The sequence below is a fragment of the Onychostruthus taczanowskii genome, unplaced genomic scaffold, assembly GCF_017590055.1.
Source record: "Onychostruthus taczanowskii isolate IOZ18803 unplaced genomic scaffold, ASM1759005v1 scaffold23, whole genome shotgun sequence".
Lineage (NCBI taxonomy): Eukaryota > Metazoa > Chordata > Aves > Passeriformes > Passeridae > Onychostruthus > Onychostruthus taczanowskii.
The window spans coordinates 3012943-3033059 of record NW_024499573.1 but is presented as its reverse complement, the minus strand read 5'-3'; the positions used below and the strand labels follow the sequence as shown (position 1 = coordinate 3033059).

The window sequence follows — 20117 nt, the reverse complement described above, 5'->3', positions numbered from 1 at the left end:
ACCAAGGCTTGACATTGTTGTAATAATTCAAACAATTTTATTTCTTTTACTTAAGCGCTGTTGGGTAACCAAGGTAAAAAGTGATCATGAAGAGGTTTTGTCATCATTTATATGAAATGTGGACTGTATCTATCTCCTGCACTCAGCCTCGGCCTTCAGCTTTCTCACTATCATTTTTAATAGGAGAATTTGCCCTTTTTGTTAATAGACTAATGGAGGAATAAAAGAGCCACCTTAAGTTCAGTAGCATACAAATTGCCAGGCTGCTTTTTCCCTGCTTTTTGACTAGCCAGGCTAAATATTCTGAAAGGTATGGCCTTCAGTCAGCATGGTCCATTAACTAGATTTCTTAGGTTTACAGTCTTACTCTTTTTACCACAATTACTTTTCTCTCATTGTCTCCCTTGTACCCCTTAGCAGATCCATCAAGGAGGGAGAGAGATGATTCCCAGGGAATCAAACTACTTCTTTTATGGTTGTTAAATTCATGACATTGCTCATGACAAGAGGGTCATAATCGAGCTTTGCAGTTGTTACTCATGAATTGTAGACCATATGAATTTGGGTCTATAGAGAATTCAATTTTAACTAGCAAGTATAATTGGAGGTTGCTTTACCATTTCTCAGACACAGACAAAAAGATACTCAGCTTGTGCTCAGTAATGGTAGAAAAGCCAGCACTTGAAATACGATTTCCTCAAATATTACAAAGTAGACTATAAGAAACAAATTATCTGGTTTCTCTACCAAAGACTCTCAACCATAACAACTCTTAACAAACATCAGCTTCAGATGATTTGTAAATTAATAATTCATTGCCCTCCAATTTCAATTTTCTCAAGGAAAATGTTTCCTAATCTCAGTTAGACCAGATTATGCTGTTTTAAGTCCCATGCACAGAGTGGTGTCGCGTGGATGGTGTGAGTATTGGTGCACACACAGGACACGAGGGCTTCCCATGTGATATTGTGCTGATAACTCACAGTGCAATGACTCTCAGGTCCTGGGGCTTCATATTCAGCTGAAGAACTTCAGCAGCACTAGGATTTGTTGGGAGAGTTGTCTGTGCATTCAGGAGCTCGAGAATCATGCCGATGAAATGCAAGTGCTGGAAGTGGTTTGAGACATTGTGTTCTTGGGCTGCCTTGAGGATGGCTTAACTGCTGTATTGTTTTTGCAATCTGTGTCTTGGTTTAAAGAAAGGAGGTCTAACCCAGACCCACTCAATTTGAAGTCTGATATGTATGTAGTGATTTGATAAAAGTTCTTGGTCAGAAGTTTCACATTTTTACTAGAAATGGCAGGTATTTATAATTTGCTGCACAAGTAGTTTTCATGTTTTAGCTTAATTTAGAGTGAATTAATGACTTGTTATTTATTGCCTAATGCTCTGTAGGAGTGATTTATAAAGCCATACTCTGCACTGCTTGTTACTTTGTATTCTCTGCATTAGGTGTATCATCAATATCATTAAATGAATTCACAGTGACATTGCTCTGGAACTATGGGTTTTGATACAAGGGTAACAGAACATAAATCAAGAATTATGTTTAATTCATAAGAGGCACCAATCTCTCATTTAAGTGTAGGCTGGGCTAGATGGTGTCAAAAATATGCTTTACAATACCTCTTCTGATTGCATTTCAGACCCTCTCTATATACCCTTATGGTCTCTGCGAGAATAATAGATAGCAATAGAGTGCAGTTTGTCAAGTGAATAGCATTCCTGGTTTTATATATTTCGGTGCAAATGCTATCATTATTTTTACCACAAACAAAAAAGGAATATATTTACATGTATATACTTAAAACTATTGTTAAGGAAATCCATAAATTTAAAGACAAATCTTACCTATTCTCTACAATAAATACAATTGTTAACGATACAAATTACACTTTAAAAATCCTGTATTTTTTAGTAGTTCTAACTGTTCTGTTATTTTTACTCCTAAGCAGAAATATAAACAAACTTTTATTTTAGTCTTTTCTTAACTCTTTTCTCTTGAATTAGTAAATTAAAATCCAGAGCAATGAAAAACCTGTCAGAATATTTAACTAGTATCTGTTTACTTTTTTATAAATTTCATGAAAGTATTTCCTTTCCCTTTGGCTTTTGTAAAAAAGTTATTCTTGCAAAGCCTAAATTTAGGATTGGCACTGACTTGAAAATGCACTTTTACCTCACTATTACTCCAAGTGCATATGAACTCTTGACAGTATCCTTCACATATAATGGCAATTTTGAAGCAAGATGCTTAGGACGCAGTTTATTGGAAGTGTTAATTATGCAAGAGCTAGGGCTGTCATTTGCTAGAAGTTTTCTCATCACTTCGCTGCAAGAAGCAGGACATGTTCTCTTTGACACTTCTTGGAGTTAACAAAATAGTCATCATGTATTTTAAATGTCTGGGAGGAATTACATTAATGGGTGAATACTCATGGTTACACATAATCAAAACTAGAAAAAATGTTTTGTGAAAATGAAGGAATTATTTTTGTTCAGTATTTTAAACTTTTGTTCTCAGTGGAAACAAAGGACAGTAGAACAAATAACATATCTCTGCAGAAGGAGAGAAATCAGACTTTAGGCCCGTTTTGTCCCAGCTTTCATGCCATATTCTGTCTGCCCTTTCATTAATATTTTCTGACATTTGTTAGATCAAGAGAAAAAAAATCAATTTAGATATACGATGAAGTTTTTTATACAAAGCTGGAGAGATTGTTAGGATTTTTTTTTCAATTTTCACTTCAAAATAAGGTGTAATAGGATACTTGCAATGGATAATTCTTCTCAATTTGTAAACAAAAAACTTAGATACTGTTCTATAACAAAAGGCATCTATATGTGATAATTAGAAATCCTCATTAGCGTTTTACCCAAATCTTCCAAAAATGCTTCATCCTGCCACCTGACATCAAGCAGCCTTCCCACCCATTGTTGTGCTGGGTGATGTTAAGGTGAGTTTTGGGAAGGTGTGTGGGCCCTGAGGGACTCCCTGGTCTCAGGAGGTTGTGGCCCAGAGATTTCCGGGACTTCCAGCACATGGGACATCTCTCCCACCTCTGCTGGCAGCCATGGCCAGACTGAAGCAGAGTAGTTTGGAACACCTTTTGCTCAGTTTTGCAAAGAAAATGGAGATCTGGTTGGTTACGGATGCATCCTTAGGCTGGACAAAAGGGGGCTCAGCCCAGAGCTGTCATGTACCTACTTAATGTCATTAATGTGCTCAAGACCACAGAGCTCATTTAGGATCAGAGGTTAATGGTGCAAGAATTAGCTGCAAGCTCATTTCATTTACTAGTACTTCTGAAATAACAGTGACTGGGGTAATTTTTCTTCATTATGTTGTGTGTCCTTTGGTTGGGAGGGTGCTGTTCTAAAATGAGTGACTGCTGTACATGGTGACACAGCACAGACCCATTTCCTGGGCAGCTGTCCAGTTTCCAAACAGTCACTGATATGGAAACCTGTCACCAGCATTAAAAAGTGCCTGTGTCAGTTAAAAACAGAAAGACAAAACATGCAGGGAAATTCAATTTAATGTAGTATAGGATGTATTTCTGGAGGGAAAATGCTGCTTGTCCATCCCTCTTTCTCCTTGTATTAATTATTTCTGAACTTGTAGGTCCATTCCAATGAAAGCTGACAACTTATGTGTCTTTAATAATATTATCTCGGATGTCTGAATATAGAGGACCATACTGGGAAGGATTATTATATACAAATGGAGAAGAATTTGAGGAAGCTCAGGCTTGGCAAGAAGCTCCAGCTGAGCCTGTGTTTTAGCAAACTCCTCCTCAGCCAGGAGGGGATGGAGTTGGGAGACCAAGAGAAAGATGGCACCAGTGTTGCTCCAGGTGGTGAGCTTTCTGTGGCTTAGAAATCACTTCTCCTTCCTTCAGGTGTGGAATGACTGTGTACACACTGCTGGTGCATGGAGTGGCACAGGAAAATGCACAAAGTTAAACCAGTACCAAATAAACCCATATTTGTCATGAAGTCATGAAGCAGCATGATTCAGCATACCTAACACCAGGAATGCAGACACAGATTCCTGAGTTCAGGAATGCAAGGCTCTAAGCAGGGTACTTTTAAAGTGTGTCCCCAAAAATTGAAATGCCTTTCAAAAAATTATTTTGACACAAGTTTCAGAAGTGTTCATTGTCCTGTTTTTTCAAACCATGCGTAGTATTTTAGAGACTATTAAGAAATGTAGGTGTGGTTCATTTGAGATCTCATTCAACAGGACAATTCTTAGCATTTGAAAAGCAAAGATTTTCTGAAATGTAATGTATTTTGTTGGTCATAATGAAGCATATGAAATAGCCTGTGGGAAAAAAAAAAAGCAGTTTCATTTTTGCTTCTTAGAACCAACAGGTCAAAGTTCTTTACTGTGTTCCTATTGTAAACTCCTCAAAAGACCAAATGTCATCATGAGAAGTATTGCAGAACAATTTTCCACAACACTACTGACAGCTGCAAAAAAGGAAAGTATTTCCCTGCAGCAAGACAACATGTAAATTTTTGTAGACAGCACAGATCAAAAGATTTGTGAATGGAAACTCAGAAAATACTCCTGTTTTGGTTTACTAAAAGTATCTAAGATATTTATAAAGTTTCCTGTACTCTTAGTTTAGGAATTATGAAGTCAATAATACCACCAGAACAATGGTCAAGTGAAATACATATTGAAAGACAGAAGTAAATAGACCATTTGAAATTCTTAAGCTAAAAGGTACATGTTAACATGTCTCCACTGAGTATTATTAATACATAAAACCAAGTTTTTTGTTTAAATACAAGGTATTGGCCTCAGGTCAGAAAAATTTTAAAAAATGTATAATTTTTTTTAAAAAGGGGCAGCAATATCATGCAAGGAATCCAGAGTTACTGTGATCTGTTTGACTGAGGGATCCTCAGAGATTGATGCACCTGGAAGCCAAAAGCCACACATCATCAGCTCTATTTTAAGATATTTTATTTGTTGTTTGCAATATACTGTTTTTAACAGTCTTTGTGCAGGAATAACATAGAGTTATCTGTGCCAGTGGATAAAGTCTGCCTGTTTTCTTAGGACGTGCCAAACAAGTGGTACAGCATAGTGCTGCTATTTTTACAGCATTGTTTTGGATGCTCTTCTCAAATATGTCTTATTTTCTTCTGAGTTTGTAATTGTATCTCTGTCATTCACACACCTTTACCAGCTAACATTTACTGCTTACTACTGCTAGTTGTTCCACCCCTCTGATGGGTCTTGCTTCAATTCTTTTAACTCACTGCCACATCCGTCCCATACATAGCACCAAGGTACCTTCTAGCTTATGTTGCATTGTTTTTCTATTGTAGTTTTTCAAGATTTTGGCCATTCTCTGTGCAGATGTGGGATTTTTTTTTTTTCTGTGATCAGCAGATTCCTGATGATTATTCAAAACATGAAATTGCTAATTACACTTATAATACCTTTATGTAATTTTCATGAAATCTAGTATCTGTTATGAACTCATCCTTAGTTGGGTCAGTCTCAGATTGCATTGAGATTTATGTCACGTATGGGATGTCATTTCTTCCCATTCCAGGGGACTCTGTCTGGAGTTATTACTTTGGATAATTTTGACAATCAGAAAATCAATATTTTAGAAAACCTGTTCAGTTTACCCTGACATTTGTGAATTTATCCCAGGCAGCTCATGGGAAGTGTCCCTTCCATAAGGGTGGAGGGAAATGGACTAAATTCAACAGTGGACAGACTACCGAAAGTTGAGGGGGAGAGATTTGCAAGAACAGATCCATATTTTTTAGTTTTGTTTATGATGCAGTATTTTCACAAAATCTTAAAAACTGTATCGCTCTGGAAACCCCATTAGAATATCAGTTATGAGAAGAGATCCTCTTTTATCAATAAGTGTTAGCTTGAGTTTGATGTTTTATTAATCAACCATAAACTTCTTAGCTACCCAAATTACAGATGAATTTCTCTAATTTCCAGCATCACTCTGTTGTGTACAGCAGCAGATGTGCAAATCTCTGATGAATGCCTTCATCTGTAGTACTTGGAATTTGGGATTCCAGACAGGGGAATTTGAGCTCCCAAGCAATATTTCATGTAAAAAAAAAAAGCAATAATTATTTGTGTGTATTTGAAAAGTTCACCTTCCTGGCAACTTTACTGCACAGAATTACCAGTGTATCCATTTTAATAGGAAACTGTCATCAGCAAATAAATGAAGAGTTGAAGTCTGGTTGTGTTTCCCCCAGTATTGCCATTTCTTTGTTCACCAGGGGCATAGGGAATCCAGTGTTGGTGCGGAAGAATCTCAGAGCATCAACAGGATATTTCCCTACAAAGATTCATTCCAGTGTTTTGCTTATTCTGCCAGAGTCTTCTGAAAACAAATCTGTACTCAGGAAAAATTAGTCATTAATAAAAAGCAAGAGCAACTGTCTATCCTGGAAATGCTTACATTGTTTCTTAAATTCCTTGTTACTCTGGTTTCTTTCGAGGCTAGGGTTATAAATCTCTTCATTATTACTTTACTCTAAGAGAGAGGTTTTAGACTTCGATGTCTTTTCTAATAATGGGTTTAAAGAATTATTATCCACACTGTATCTAAAGGAGATATTATAGCAGTGTAGCTTAGCAGGTAATTTGTTTCTGAGTAAGACAAATCATGGATTGTTTCCTAGTGAAAAACATGGATTCAAACTTATTTTTGTTGGAACAATATATTATATGGCAGGCTGCTGTCCAAATGAGTTGTAAATTCAGTGTATTTATGCCTGTGTCAAGTGACTGACCAATTGAAGGTGAAGCTCAGATTTTGTTAAATGCAATTTGATAATCCTATTATTATTTTATTATGAAAAAGCATTCACAAATACCAGAATTGTTAGGCAATGTGGTAGAAGGTTTAGCAGAGCTGTTTGTGTTTTATTAGTGTAGTTGAACCTGCTTTGGCCAGAAGGTTGGTCTGGAGACCTCCCAAGGTCCCTTCCAGACTGAATTTTCTTATGATTCTCTCTGGGGTGTGACAGTGAAGGGCAGGCCATGGTTTCCTGGATGGATGAAGAAAAAACTGCCAATAGCTCAGAAGCAAGAGAATGAAACCATTCTGGAGCTGGCAGCAGGGACAGAGGGTGGGTCCTGGCCCCAGCTGTGGCTGACAGAGCTCCCACCCACAGCACAGCTGGAAGCCAGCACCGAGGGATGCTGAGCTGTTGCTAACACCCTGCAAGGGAAGCTCAGGGGTTTTGCTCAGCCCAAGGAGCTCCTAAAAGCTGCTGGCTTGGAAAGCAGGGCTGGAGGACAGGACTTGTTGTGGAAGGACACGGCAAAAAGATTAAATTTTAAATTTGGTCTCTCTGGCTGGGGTGGGAAAGGCTAGATGTGATTTAGACATCCAGGGGTCTGATTGTCTGTTTATCCCAACCCTAAAACAGCCCTCTCATGGGCCTCTCTGAAAAAGTCTGTGCTGAAGAAAGGCCAAACTATACTGTGAGCAGCAGATTCCATGAATCCAAGTCTCCTGCGTCTTTGGACTGTAAACCCCAATAGCACCCTCACCACAGTACTGCCAGGGGCCCTCACACTACACCTCAATCCTGCCTTCAATATCTCTGAGCTCCCCAAATAACCTCCTACCCTTCAACCAGCCCCTGCCAGGGCTCCACACCACCATCTCTCCAGTTTATGTTGTGTACATGATGCCATTCCACCTGCTCCTTTTGTCTGGAGTTCTGTGATACTTCACAGATTTTTTTTTTTTTCCAGTGGCTGATGGAATTAGTTATCGTCCTAAGGCAATATTTCACCTGCCCATTTCTATTTGTAAGCTAGTATGGTCTTCAGGGATATATGCTTTCTTCCAACTCATGAATCTGGATGAAAATTAAAAACCATCTAGGAGAAATAACTGTCCTTTTTATGATTAGTGACCCTGTTGTTTTGTTTTTTTCAGAGGTTCACCATATTCACAGCAAGAATAGGAATTCTTCACTAACAAGTGTATCAGGGTCTCTGTTAGTTTGATTTTGTCAGTCTGTGAAAGATTACTATGCTTCATTTGTTTTTCAGTTCTCTGAAAACATTCAGGTTGGTGAAAAGGCTGCAAAGAAACATTAGAAAAGGAGTGTATTGTTTCAGAGTTTGGTGAAGCTTTAGGAAGGGAAATCTGCCCCATGTGCTGTGGGGTGCAGTCTGTGGAAATTTTGATTTTTTGATGTACTATTTTTCTAGCATTAGGCTAAAGAGGCAGGTTTTATCCTTCCCTTGTGAGCTGACTCACACATTGTGGATGAACCAGTTACATATCTGTAATTAGTACTGAAATTAGTTGATTTTAAGAAAGGGAATTAATTTGGTTATTGAAGATTTCTTTGTGGGGATTGTAAAGCAAATACAGGGGATAAGGTTCCAGATTTTTGTGTGGTCCAGCTCATCCACAACTAGTGGCAATGTCCTTTGGGAGCAGTGGGCAGGATAGAGCAGACTGGAGAAACCTTAACTTGGAAATGGATAGTGAGTACAGATGGCATGTGAGCAGTGAAATGAAAAGGTGGCATTAATGTCATCCTTTTCCCCATTATTTAATATCTTTTAAAACTAACGTTGTTTACATCCCAGCATCTTGTATGCTATTTCATGTTTTTCTTTTTAATTTTAAATGTTTTAAAGTTTTCACTGTGTTAGATGAGTATGTTATTTATTATGAGCTTTCATTTAAAAATGTACCACATGAGAAAACCCCAGAGCATCAACTACCTCTAAACTCCTGGTTTTCTGGGACCATGTAAAACTTTTGGCACTTCTGGCTGGATACTCTGAGATATCCCCCGTGATTAGGGAGAATCAATATCACAGATATTCATGCAAAGTGTTAAACTTAATGAACTGGTTAATTCTTCTGTTCTGTGAAAATCAGTTCTCAAGTGATGATTAATCTGATTAGATGCAAACTTTGCTTTCATTTCTTTGCTTTTGCCAGATATACAAAACCTTAGAATGATGGTTCTGCTGTTAAATGCAGACTGGAAGAGATCTCAGGATCCCTTTTTAGTCCAAAATCCTGCTCTAAGGAGGGCCAGACCAGGGTGCTCAGGACGTTGTTAAGAAAATGGTCATTGTAGAAGCATACATTGACTGCAAGTCCATTACTCAATACCTCTGTGTTCATTTAGGGATTTCAAGAATTTCAAAATCCATGGTAACTGCAACATTTCTTTTTTTCATACTGGAAAAGACAAATGTTGTTGTTCATGAAGGATAATTTAGGTGACTGAATAACATCTTCATTGAATATAGGCTTTAAAAGACAACATAAGCAAAATTTGGGAAAAGCGGTATTTTTTTAATACCAAAAAAATGTAATATATTCTTTAGCATAGGGTTAAATACTGATTACAAATAGTTAAAAATACTCAATGCATTAAAAATCTAAAATTCATCCAATTGATGCTTTACTAAATTATAAAGTACAATAGGTTGCAAAACCTAAAAAAAAAGGACATAGTCTTCTCCCAAAGACTGAAAAAGGTAGAAAACAGGGACCTAGTTGTTGGCACTGTGTCAGTAGAGAGACAATGGATGCTTGTTCTATTATTTATATGAGCTCCCTGCTTGGCAGATGCCACTGCAATAACCCTTTATTTCAAGTATAGAAAAAATAGAATTTGCTTTCCTTTATAATCACACAATGCGAAATACTAATGAAAATGGTAGATTTCCTGTAACTGGGAAGAAAGTATTGTCCTAATCTGCTTTCAGTTAGCAAGAAGCTCTAATCATTCCAGTCACATAAAATGAGACAGAATTTTTAAAAACACCACATCTTTTTATTCTACGAAACAGAAGAGAAAGGAAAATGAAAGTGTTTATATACAATTTAAAATGGTAAGTCTTACTTTTTACCTCTTTTCTAAGGTATATACATTGTTATGTTGTACCCTTGCAACCAGACAAAAGTTTGGTGTTCTTTAGGACAACAAAAAAGGGTTCTTATAAATTGTAATGTGTAGGTGCTGGAGGTGCCTGTGCACCCCTTTGTTTTTAGTGTTGTAATCTTAGATCCATCCTCTATAATATGGATTACAATTATAAATCTAGAATAGAATCACATAATGGCCTGCCTGTTCCAGTGCCTCACCACTCTCATAGTAAAGATTTTTTTTCCTAATATCTATTTTAAACCTGCCCTCTTTTCAGTCTGAAGTCACTCCCTCTCGTCCTGTCACCACATGCTCTTGCAAGAAATCCCTCTCCATCTTTCCCTACCCAGTATCTACTGGAACAAAATTTCTGTAGACCCTTCTAATTTATTTTGTATTTGAGAATGTTTTATTCAAATCTTGTTTAAAGAAAGTCCTTAAATGTTTATTAAATCAGTCTTTAATCAACCTTTAGGTTGATTTGAGTTCTTTTCCCCACATGTGCAGTCCCCAGAGATAAATTCAGAAACAAAATACAAAGCCAGGTGACACTTGTTCCTCTTGCACTTACCCTGTGTGAAAGCTCACCCATGAAGTTGTTAATTATAATTATTTGTTTACATAACTGATTCATGTGAACTACAAACTTCAGCTCAGGACAGTTGCTCCAAATGAAATTATTGCTGTTTGCCCTCTAGCACACACTCTGGCTTTTGCTGACCATTTTAGTCCTTTCCCACTGAAGAATTTTCACCTCTGATTGAGGTTTTTAGAGCAAGTGTGCCAACTCCAGTCTCCTGAACAAATGTCTACATAAGTAATTGCATCTTACTTGCCAAATTTCCCTGACAATTTCAGCTGAATCTGGTCAGGACAGATGACTTTCTCCACAACATCTCAGTGAGGAAACCATTGAGGACAGGGAGAGAAAAGCAGAGTCAAAATGTGAATTTCAGAACACAGAGATCTCATTTCTGCTGCTTTAATTAGACTGAACTTGCATGTCAAATGAAAACTGAAATAAGAACTTGGAGGCATTTAACCAGTGGGTGGAAGCCTCCCACCCAAGTGCCTTTGGATCAGCAGCCATGAGTGCTCTGTGCATGTTCCCTGCTGGCCCCAGCACCATCTCCCAGTCAGGTTTGACATGTCAGTCTGACTGCTCCTGAAGGAATTGTCACTGAAGCTTCCAGCCCTGATAGGAAACACAATCCAAAATGCACCCCAGCCTGACCTCACCTCATAACACACAGTAAATGGTCAATACACCACTTTTGCAGGGCACTGGAAGAAAATGGTTCACACTCCCACCATGAAAGTCTGTGCACAACACAGCCCCATGTTCCTGAAAGCCTCTTCTCCATCATGCTTTCAAGTTGTTTTATTCAGAGATCCCTTAATTAGGCAGTATTGGAGAATATTTTTTTTAAAAACAGTGGGTTAAGCAAGACAACCCTAAAGAGATGATCATGCAAATTCAACAATGCATTAAAAATCAACCCATTTATTTGCATAAGCAGGGCAACTATCCACCTCTGGGCAGTGTGGCTGTGTGTCCTTTCCACAGATGGAGCTGGCAGAGCCAGGCAGCAGAGGCAGCACACCAGGGTCAGTCCCACGTGGCCTCCTGCCTGTGCTCTCCTGAGCCAGAAGAGTCTCTTTAAAATGCAACCTGTTAACAAGAGCGTGTTAGCAATCCATGTGAAGCCAATGTGAACTCTGAGATCCTCCAACACAAAATGCCAACAGCAGTCATTGGGTATGCATTATTTTGTGCTCCAGCCCAGGCTCATAAATTGCTTAGCATCAACTCTGTCCCCCACAGTGGTGGGGAAGCGTCAGACCTGATTTCAGGGGGCACCACTGTGGGGCTGGGGAAGACCAATCTCAGCTTCATATAGTCACTCACTGATTTTCCTGGAGCCAGTGTCGTGGATGTCACCCTGAATTTCCTCGAGTAGAAACAGTCACTAACCATTAGTAGGTGGCACAAGGTTAAACTCTGCTAGTGCAGGTCAGAAATAACCTCCTCTTCTTTGATCCTGTAGAAAACCCCCGTTGGTGCACCATGAGATGAGGTATTTTACTGTAGGGCACCTGAGCATTTTGAAGCCCCCTCTCACATGAATTTGTCCCGGTGCCTTCCCTCACCAGGGAAAGGTGCAGATGGCCAAGCATCTGTGTAAGTGCAGAACAAGCACCAAGCATCCTTACTGCTGTCTGATTTTAATCCAAATAGTTGCGGTTTAGGAAAGAAAATTCTTTTTAAAACTGCTGTAATTGATGTATGGGGTTAGCAATGCCCATAGATTGAGCAATGCCCAAATCTTGAGCTGCCAGTGAGCCTTGGCACCTGATGGAGTCCTTTTGTGTTGAGACCTCTTTATTCCTCTGTAAGCAGTTCGTCCCCTCTTGCATAGCCCCAAGCACACAAATAGATCTAGGCTAATGGAAGAGTGAGGTTAATATAAAGAGGAACCTTATTACCTCTAAGTTGTTTTTCTTTCAAAGCTCTCACTTACCACGTCAGGATGTTCCTCTTCTGGGAACAGGATGGGATGTCTCCCATTTTTCTGTTATTTCTCATCCCTTTGGAAAGATTAATTCCTACTTGGAATTTTCTCTGCGGACGTATGGAACATGCATCTTGCCTTTTGGCTGACTGACACATTAGATCTGATTAGTCACTTGCCCTTTAGCTGGGAATAAATAGCAGACAATGTCTGAGTGGGACTATAGACTGATGTGGAGTAACACCAAATAGTAGTTAGTAAGTGCCCTTCCTCTAAGCAGTATTTAACTACATTTAAGACAGTATAGAAACTTTTTTAAAAAGCACAACATTCAGTTACTGGATATGCATATGTCTCTCAAAAAAAGCAAAATCCCAGAGTTAATAGTTGAACAATTTTCTCTCTTTAGTAGAGTCTCTTTCAGTCTCTTTCAGCTGCCAGTTAATAATTAAAATAAATATTATGTAGTTTTTAGATGAGTGTGAATACAGGAATTGAAATTAGTTTGGATATGTTACATGTCTTTATAAGAAAAGAATTCAAATTCACAATCCTGTTCTGTGAACCTCAGCTGTCAGGTAGGAACATCACCAACAAAGAGAGTTCAATACAGAAAAGGTATATTTTGAACTTCTTTCTTGAAGTAGCTCCATTGCTGCGTAATTATACTGCATTATTTTCATTTGCTCCACAAATAAAACACAGATCCAGAGAAAATGGAACAGACAGTCCTGGTGAAGTGGCAGTAGCAACACCCTTAGCAAGTCTCTGAAGCTGCGCTGTCGGTGCTGATGCCCGTGGCAAGGCAAATGTGATGTGAGCCCAGGCTGCAGCAAGCAGTGCCCCTCCTGCACTGCACTCCTGTCCCCAGGGTGCAGATCTCCCCTGCTATGGAACAGCAGCAGTTGGCTCCTGCTCTGCATTGTCAAGCAAGGGATGACAGACACAGAAAGATGCCGATCATTCAGCTGGGTGCTGGCTCTCTGCCCAAATCCCCTTTTTCTCACACGCATGCAGAGATCCAGTAAACAGTGCAGAGTCTGGCATTATTGATATTACTTGGTGTTTGTTTGCATTCAGACACGCACTCAAGCTCTCCTCTGCATGTGGTCTGTGTTCCAAGAGTTTGCTCTTCTCTGCCTCATAAAGGAATGCTCTGGTTGCCATCGCTGTTGTGTACATTCTGAATTGTACCCTGGCCTATTGCATAAACAGCATCTCTGGAGCTCTGGTCCACTGCTAATAAAAGTTTTCTTTCCCACTGTCTGCAAAGAGTCCTTTCTCCCACCCTGACAGCTTGGGGGATAGAATTGTTGTACGAAGTACCTTCTGTGCCTTAGGTGTGCCTTTTTCTTGTGGGTTGAGCCAGGGAAGCTCAATACATGAAACTCCCACACTGAAACACATCTGCAAAACCTGTCTCTTGGTGCTGCATTGGCCACCAATCTGGCTGTGGAATACCCTCCCATTTCAGCTGCCAGAGGAAGCCACCATATCTGGTCCTTTTAAAGACATCTAGGCACATGTTTGATTTTGGAGATTGTTTGGTCCAATTCTGACTTGCATGACTGAGTACACCTATGTGGTAAATTGCAGAAATGTATGTAGTGATCATATAGTTTCATTCATACTCAACACCACAGAGCTTAAATAAATACTTTCATTCATATTTTTAAATGAGACTTAATGCCTCAGCTCTCTTGCCTTTATGTGCTGGAGCAGTGTATTTGTTTTTATTTTACTCTGTATTTGGGATGATCACTGGTCTTGTCAGCAGATATAGAAATACTAATGTCGAACTATAAGATGAAGTTTTGCTCTTTTTTTTATGAAATTACTGAAATAACTAAAATAGTTGCAATGGGGGACATGGTAGGGAGTGCAACCAAAACCTCACACTGGTGATGTGATCCTGGGACTGTGGCCAGGTGAGGCAAGGCTCCAGCTTTACTTCTGCCTCTGAAAGTCCAAGATGGAAAAGGCAACACAGCTCTTTTTCCTTAGGCAGAGGAAGCGAGTGTCTACACTAGGAGCATCAGGTCAGCATAGTTTTCATTTCAGGACACACACATTGGTGGAAATAGAGCTTTCCTACATGTACAGAAATTAAAGTTGACCCCAGAGAAGCTTTCATTTACTCCTGTTTGTATTCTGACAGTTTGAAGATTACTTCACCCTGGGCATCCACTGTATCTGAAAAATTTAGTGCTAGATATGTTACTTTTTTCTTCTTCCTTTTCAGGGTAGCTGGCCTAGTAGCCAAGTAAAATAAAATGTATTTTGATTTTCATTTTTGCACCATTCCTTTCTGGTCTTTTCTGATGTTCCAAAAGCAAGATAGGCATGATCCATTAGAGAGGGCACACAGCTGGCTGAGAAATTTCACTCATAAAGTAGCTTTCAACGTCTTACTGTTCAACTGAGAAGCTATTTCAAGGACTTCACATGGATCTATACTGAGCCCATTCATATTAATTAGAGAAAGGCTAAAGAACATGTATGAAGAGTGTGCATGAGTTCTAGACAGATATTGGAAGAACTTTGGCTGAAAAAAATCAGGCTTCAGATACAACACTTGCAAATACTGAAAGATTTTGAAATCTCTGAAATAAAACTGATGAAGTATTGCACTAGGAAAAGAGGGATTAAATGAGCAACTGGAAAGAAAGTAAAACAATTACTGCTAGCATGAGAGCTCTGTAAGCAAAAAACAAATCACATTGCATTATATTTCTACCTGATCATGAGGAAACAGAATAACAAGTTTTGTGATACATTGCATGTCTTCTAGCTGCAGGTCACTAATGGGAATTAATTATTCTTTAGACAAAACTTTTGAGGTCTCAAATATAGCAACTCTATGTGCAGCTACAGATACACATCAAAGACATCCTTCATTATATGCCAGTGATTTTTATTACCAACTAAACCATTTTGGTTTAGGAATTTTCTTTTGCTATGTACAAAATGATCACTGCAATTTATTCTATAAATTTAGAAGAGCACAAAAAGAACACAGAAAGAAAGCAGAATGGGACTTCTGATCAGATTATTCATGCTTAAAGGTACACATATACCTGTATATATTATTTATTGTTGTCTTTTTATGTTCACAGGGCTACAGCTACTCATAGGGGCCAAGTTATATTCAAGGATGCCTTAGCACAACAGCTGTGTGAACAGGGAGGTAAGAATCACAACTCTAAAAATATCTGGCAAATGTGGTTTTCCATTGTACCTGCATGTCAGTGTACATCTACTCTTCATGAAAGCTGTTCTATACAAAACCTTGAATCAGGATCTTATTTACATTCTTGAAACTGTATTTCTTTGGCTTCATACTTCCCATTGTCTGTCCAGGAATCCCACTTTTCCTCTCTGCTAAGTGTTGGGCAATATACAAAACTTTAAGTAGCATTATGCACATGCCTGAAATCAGCCTGTAATAACCAACATTTCTTTTCTGTCAGAAACATGAGCTGAGTTTTAAACCTTGCTGTATTAACTTTAAGCAATATGGCTGCAGCAAAAACTTTGTTTACTATCACACATGTACATGTGAAAAATATGCCTTCCCTTTTTGTGAAAGTAGGCCATTGAATTTTTGCCTGTCACATACAACATTTGATCATTTTTGTAGCTAAGCAAAATGTTTGACTTACACAAACTTTAAAAATCTAATTGTTGCCACCGCTTACCCTTTCAATGAATAACCTAAAAAATAAATGTCCTGTTGTCATCTGTTGTCTACAAACAGTACTTTGCTTTGAACCTGCTTCATTAAGACAGGGAGAAGTAGAGAAGGTATCCATCATTTTTGGTACAGGAGAGAAAGGAATTTCCAGTTAGATCAACAAAATTCCAGTGATATTTCCATGTGAAAAGAAACAATTAAACATGGGCTAAATGATTTAAAATAAAGATTTTAAAATGGGAAATATGTTGCCATATTAACACACAAGAGAAAATCCCATAAAACAAATCTCTTGGGGGCATTAAAGCTATAAGGTTGGGGGTTTTTCCTATGAGTTTGGCAATATGGCTTTTGCAATAAAAAGTTGTTGAACATTATTTCAGGAGCATAAATTGAGTTATTCATACAAGGTATCAATAGTAGCTCTGTGATAATGAAGGAAAAATATTTCAACTTTCAACTTTAATATTCAAGTTTTCACTTTTGTTGTAGTTCAATGGAAGTAGGAAGATGGATTCAGAGAGGTGAAAAATTTCAGATAGCACGCTAGGATGATGGTTGTACTTTGGAGGAAATAGAAATAAAAACAGTACTGGCAATGAGATGGAAGTGTTATGGTGATCTGGATGGAAAGTGATTGGGCCAGTCATGTTTTTTTTTGCTGTGGGGAAGGAGGAATATTTGGAGAAATTAACAGAAGGTAATTGTGCACCTGTAATGGGAGTGTGGAAGTGTAGTGTTTCAGTGACTGGTGTGTAGGGACTGGGAACAGAAGTGTTGGCAGGATCATCATTTGGGATGTGCTGAGGAGGATGGAGAGGGTATCTCACACAGGCTGCTTGCTGCATGGATGTGAGTCAAGGGTGGAAAAGTGAATTTGCAGAGTAATCAATGTAAAATGACAAAAAACAGAACAGAAACAGATTAAATTCTCTGAGGCATAACTGCAGAGTGAGCACACCACAGCCAAAGACAGTCTGGGGCAGCCAGAACAGGTAAGGAAGGGAGAGGGAAGGAGGAGTCATATGGGGGCAGTGACCAAGAGCTGGCAGTGACCACGATGGTGAAAGCTGTGTACAAGAAAGCTGAATGAGAATACATGACTGTCAGTGTCAGAACTAGCAACATGGTCGAGAAAAATACAGACAAAGCATTTCTCCCTGCTAGAAGAAAATAAGCAGAGGCAAGCTGGTAGATATCCATCTATACAGACCTGACGATCCTTCAGACATTCTGTTCGCTGAGATTTTAGTGGGAGAGCTGACAAAATAAATTTTTATTCTTTCACCCTTCTCTGCCTTACAGTTCTGCAATTTTGGAGCATAACCTAACCTCAGATCAACATTATAGCAACACTTATGTTGGTTAGAACAGTAAGTCCTTATGTTACTCTTTGCTGTCCCTGAGTTCACAGGAGCTCTGCAGAACAAGGAGAAAATAGAATTTGGGTATTGGTTGTATTCAGAGTACAAAGGACGCTGAGATGTCCCACTGGCTGCTCAGCTGTGACAATCCTTTTGCTGCTTCCTCCTCCCATCCAGCCTCTGCTAGCCATGTCCTGCCCAACTCCCTGAAAGGGCCTTCAGCTTCCCTACTTTGTCACAGTCTCCCACATCCTTATAACTTTTTATGTTTCCCATGATTTTCCCAGCAATTCTCTTTGCTTTATACACAGTCACTTCAGAGACATCCCAGATTTATCATTCCCAAAGTGTGTGCACTGCAGTGCCTCTGCAACCCCTGGACTTGGCTTAGGCCAGGATCAGGCAGAGGTGCTGTTCTGTGAGCGGCGGGCAGCGTGTGGCAGCTGCAGCAATGATCAGATTTCCCTGCAATACTGATGTGCAAGATTCTCAGTTTTTCTCTTGGCTCTTGTCCCACATTCTTATCCTCACCATGGCTTCTCCCTCGTTGGTTTCCTAGCTCAGACACAGTTTCCTTGACTTGGATATTCAACCACTGCATTGCCCATTACCCTTGCTCCCAGGCTCTCCTCTGCCTTTTTGTTCTTATTTCTTCAGCACAGTGTGCATTGCATTAATCTCTAATCACTGCATACTATTATCATCCTTATACTATTAGAATTAATTTTCCTATTCAAAGAAAAGTGGCTTTCTTTGAAGTAGACCTTACTTCATTTATTCCATTTTCATCAACACCACTCATGTAAACAAAGGATTCTTTCAGGAAGAATTAGTGAATTTATTTAGATGCAAATATCATATTAATATATATGCAAAACAGCAAGGTAGATTGACATAAATGAGGTTTTATAGTCTGTTTCTAGCCCTAAACATTGCTATACTTAAATCATGCACTGAATGGTGTGACACATTAAGTAAAGAAAAATAGAACCACGGGGCAACTTTATAGAATTATTACAGGACACCTTCTTAATAAGTATGTTCACTAGAGGTGATATCAGGCTTCCTAATGTCTAGTAAAAAGGATATACATGAAGATGTGAAAGTAGCAAGGAATCTAAAAAATCATGTTTACTGTGGTTGTCCACCCTCAGAGGTACATGAATAAATCCTGATAGAGTTAATGGAATTTGTGCAGTAAAAGGAAAGTGATTTTTTTGTATTTTGAAGAGAATTAGAAGATGATAAAGGGTAGTGTTAAGGGATGGCAATGCCATATGTATAATGTAAATGTAGTAAGAAATGATGCCATAGGGAAAGGCACCAAAGAAAGTAAAATAATTGTTTAAAAAGCTCTGTGTTCAGAATATAATACATATTTTAGGAAGCTAGGGAGATGTTTGAGAGCTGATGTATGCTTTAAATTTTATGAGAATTATACTGAAGAAAGGAGACATAAAAATTATCATAGAAAAAGTTAATCTAGACCAAACAGGAAAAAACCCAAGTAAAAATAAAAATTATATAAGAGAGTCTAGAAAAGGTAGCTGTCTTGTCAATGTTTCTAAAGATAAATAAGGATCATAATGAGTGATGATATTCTTGCCAGTAAAAAATATATTTAATAAACCATGTATTTAAGTGGTTATAATAGTTAAATAAATGGAAAATAAGGTAAGCTTAGTATTGTGCATGTTGATTCATATTTATTTCTGAGAATATCCTGAGAATTGGACCAGACTCTCTTTTGTTTGAGAACTTTTGCCTGAATGTTTGTGCAAGACCTTTAAGGTGTATTTTGTATCTTGTAAAATTTAGGAACACGCTGAAAAAAAAAATGCAAACCAGATGTCAGGATCTCAGGCTTGTATTTTACAAGCTCTCAGAGCAGTGTTTTACAGAGCAGAGGACTGGAGAGTAGAGCTGGTGTAAAGCTCCTCAGTTCATGTGTCAGCAAGGATAACACAGCCCTGGGGCAACTCACTGACTCTCCCTGGGGGATGCTCAGCCTCTATCATTCAACAGCAACTTTGTTTACCAGTAGAGAGAAAGTATTGGAGGGAGTCTAAATAAAAGCATTTATTTTCCTTTTTATCTTCATCTGGCTGCTAATGACAAGGAGATTAGACTTCATAATCTGCAAAACAGAAGATACCTCTCTCCACACCTCATTTGTCATGAACTGATGAGCAGCAGCTGATGGCCCCTGGCTGTAGAACTCTGAGCACAGTGTTTGTCTGGGAGCATGCAGGCATTTGTGATACTGTAATTCATTTTCCCTTTATACAAAACAAGGGGTGGTGAGAAAAAAAAAAAAAAAAAAAAAAAAAAAAAAAAAAAAAAAAAAAAAAAAAAAAAAGTATTTTTTAGTGGGTTTTAAGAATATTTAAGAATATTTTCTTGTGCTGGATTTTCTACCTATACCTGTACACAGTCTTGACCCCAGAACTCTATGAAATATGACTGTCAGAAGTACAAATGGATGTTTCTGTGTTTAATTTGTCTTATGCTTGCTCTTTTTATCTGAATGGGGACTAGTTGACTATTACCAAGTTTAATGATTTTGTTTCTTATTTTTTCACTGATAACAAGACCACCAACAAATTGTTTCTTTCCTCCTCACA

At 38.5% G+C, this 20117-nt stretch overlaps 1 protein-coding gene across 1 annotated transcript in view; it reads left to right on the top strand.

The window, feature by feature from the left end:
- RELN (reelin) overlaps nucleotides 1-20117 on the top strand; it is a 275407-nt gene that overhangs the window by 95803 nt on the left and 159487 nt on the right. Inside the window, exon 4 of the mRNA XM_041405399.1 lies at nucleotides 15552-15622. Coding sequence (XP_041261333.1) covers nucleotides 15552-15622 — 71 coding nt within the window. The remainder of the gene's footprint in view (nucleotides 1-15551; nucleotides 15623-20117) is intronic.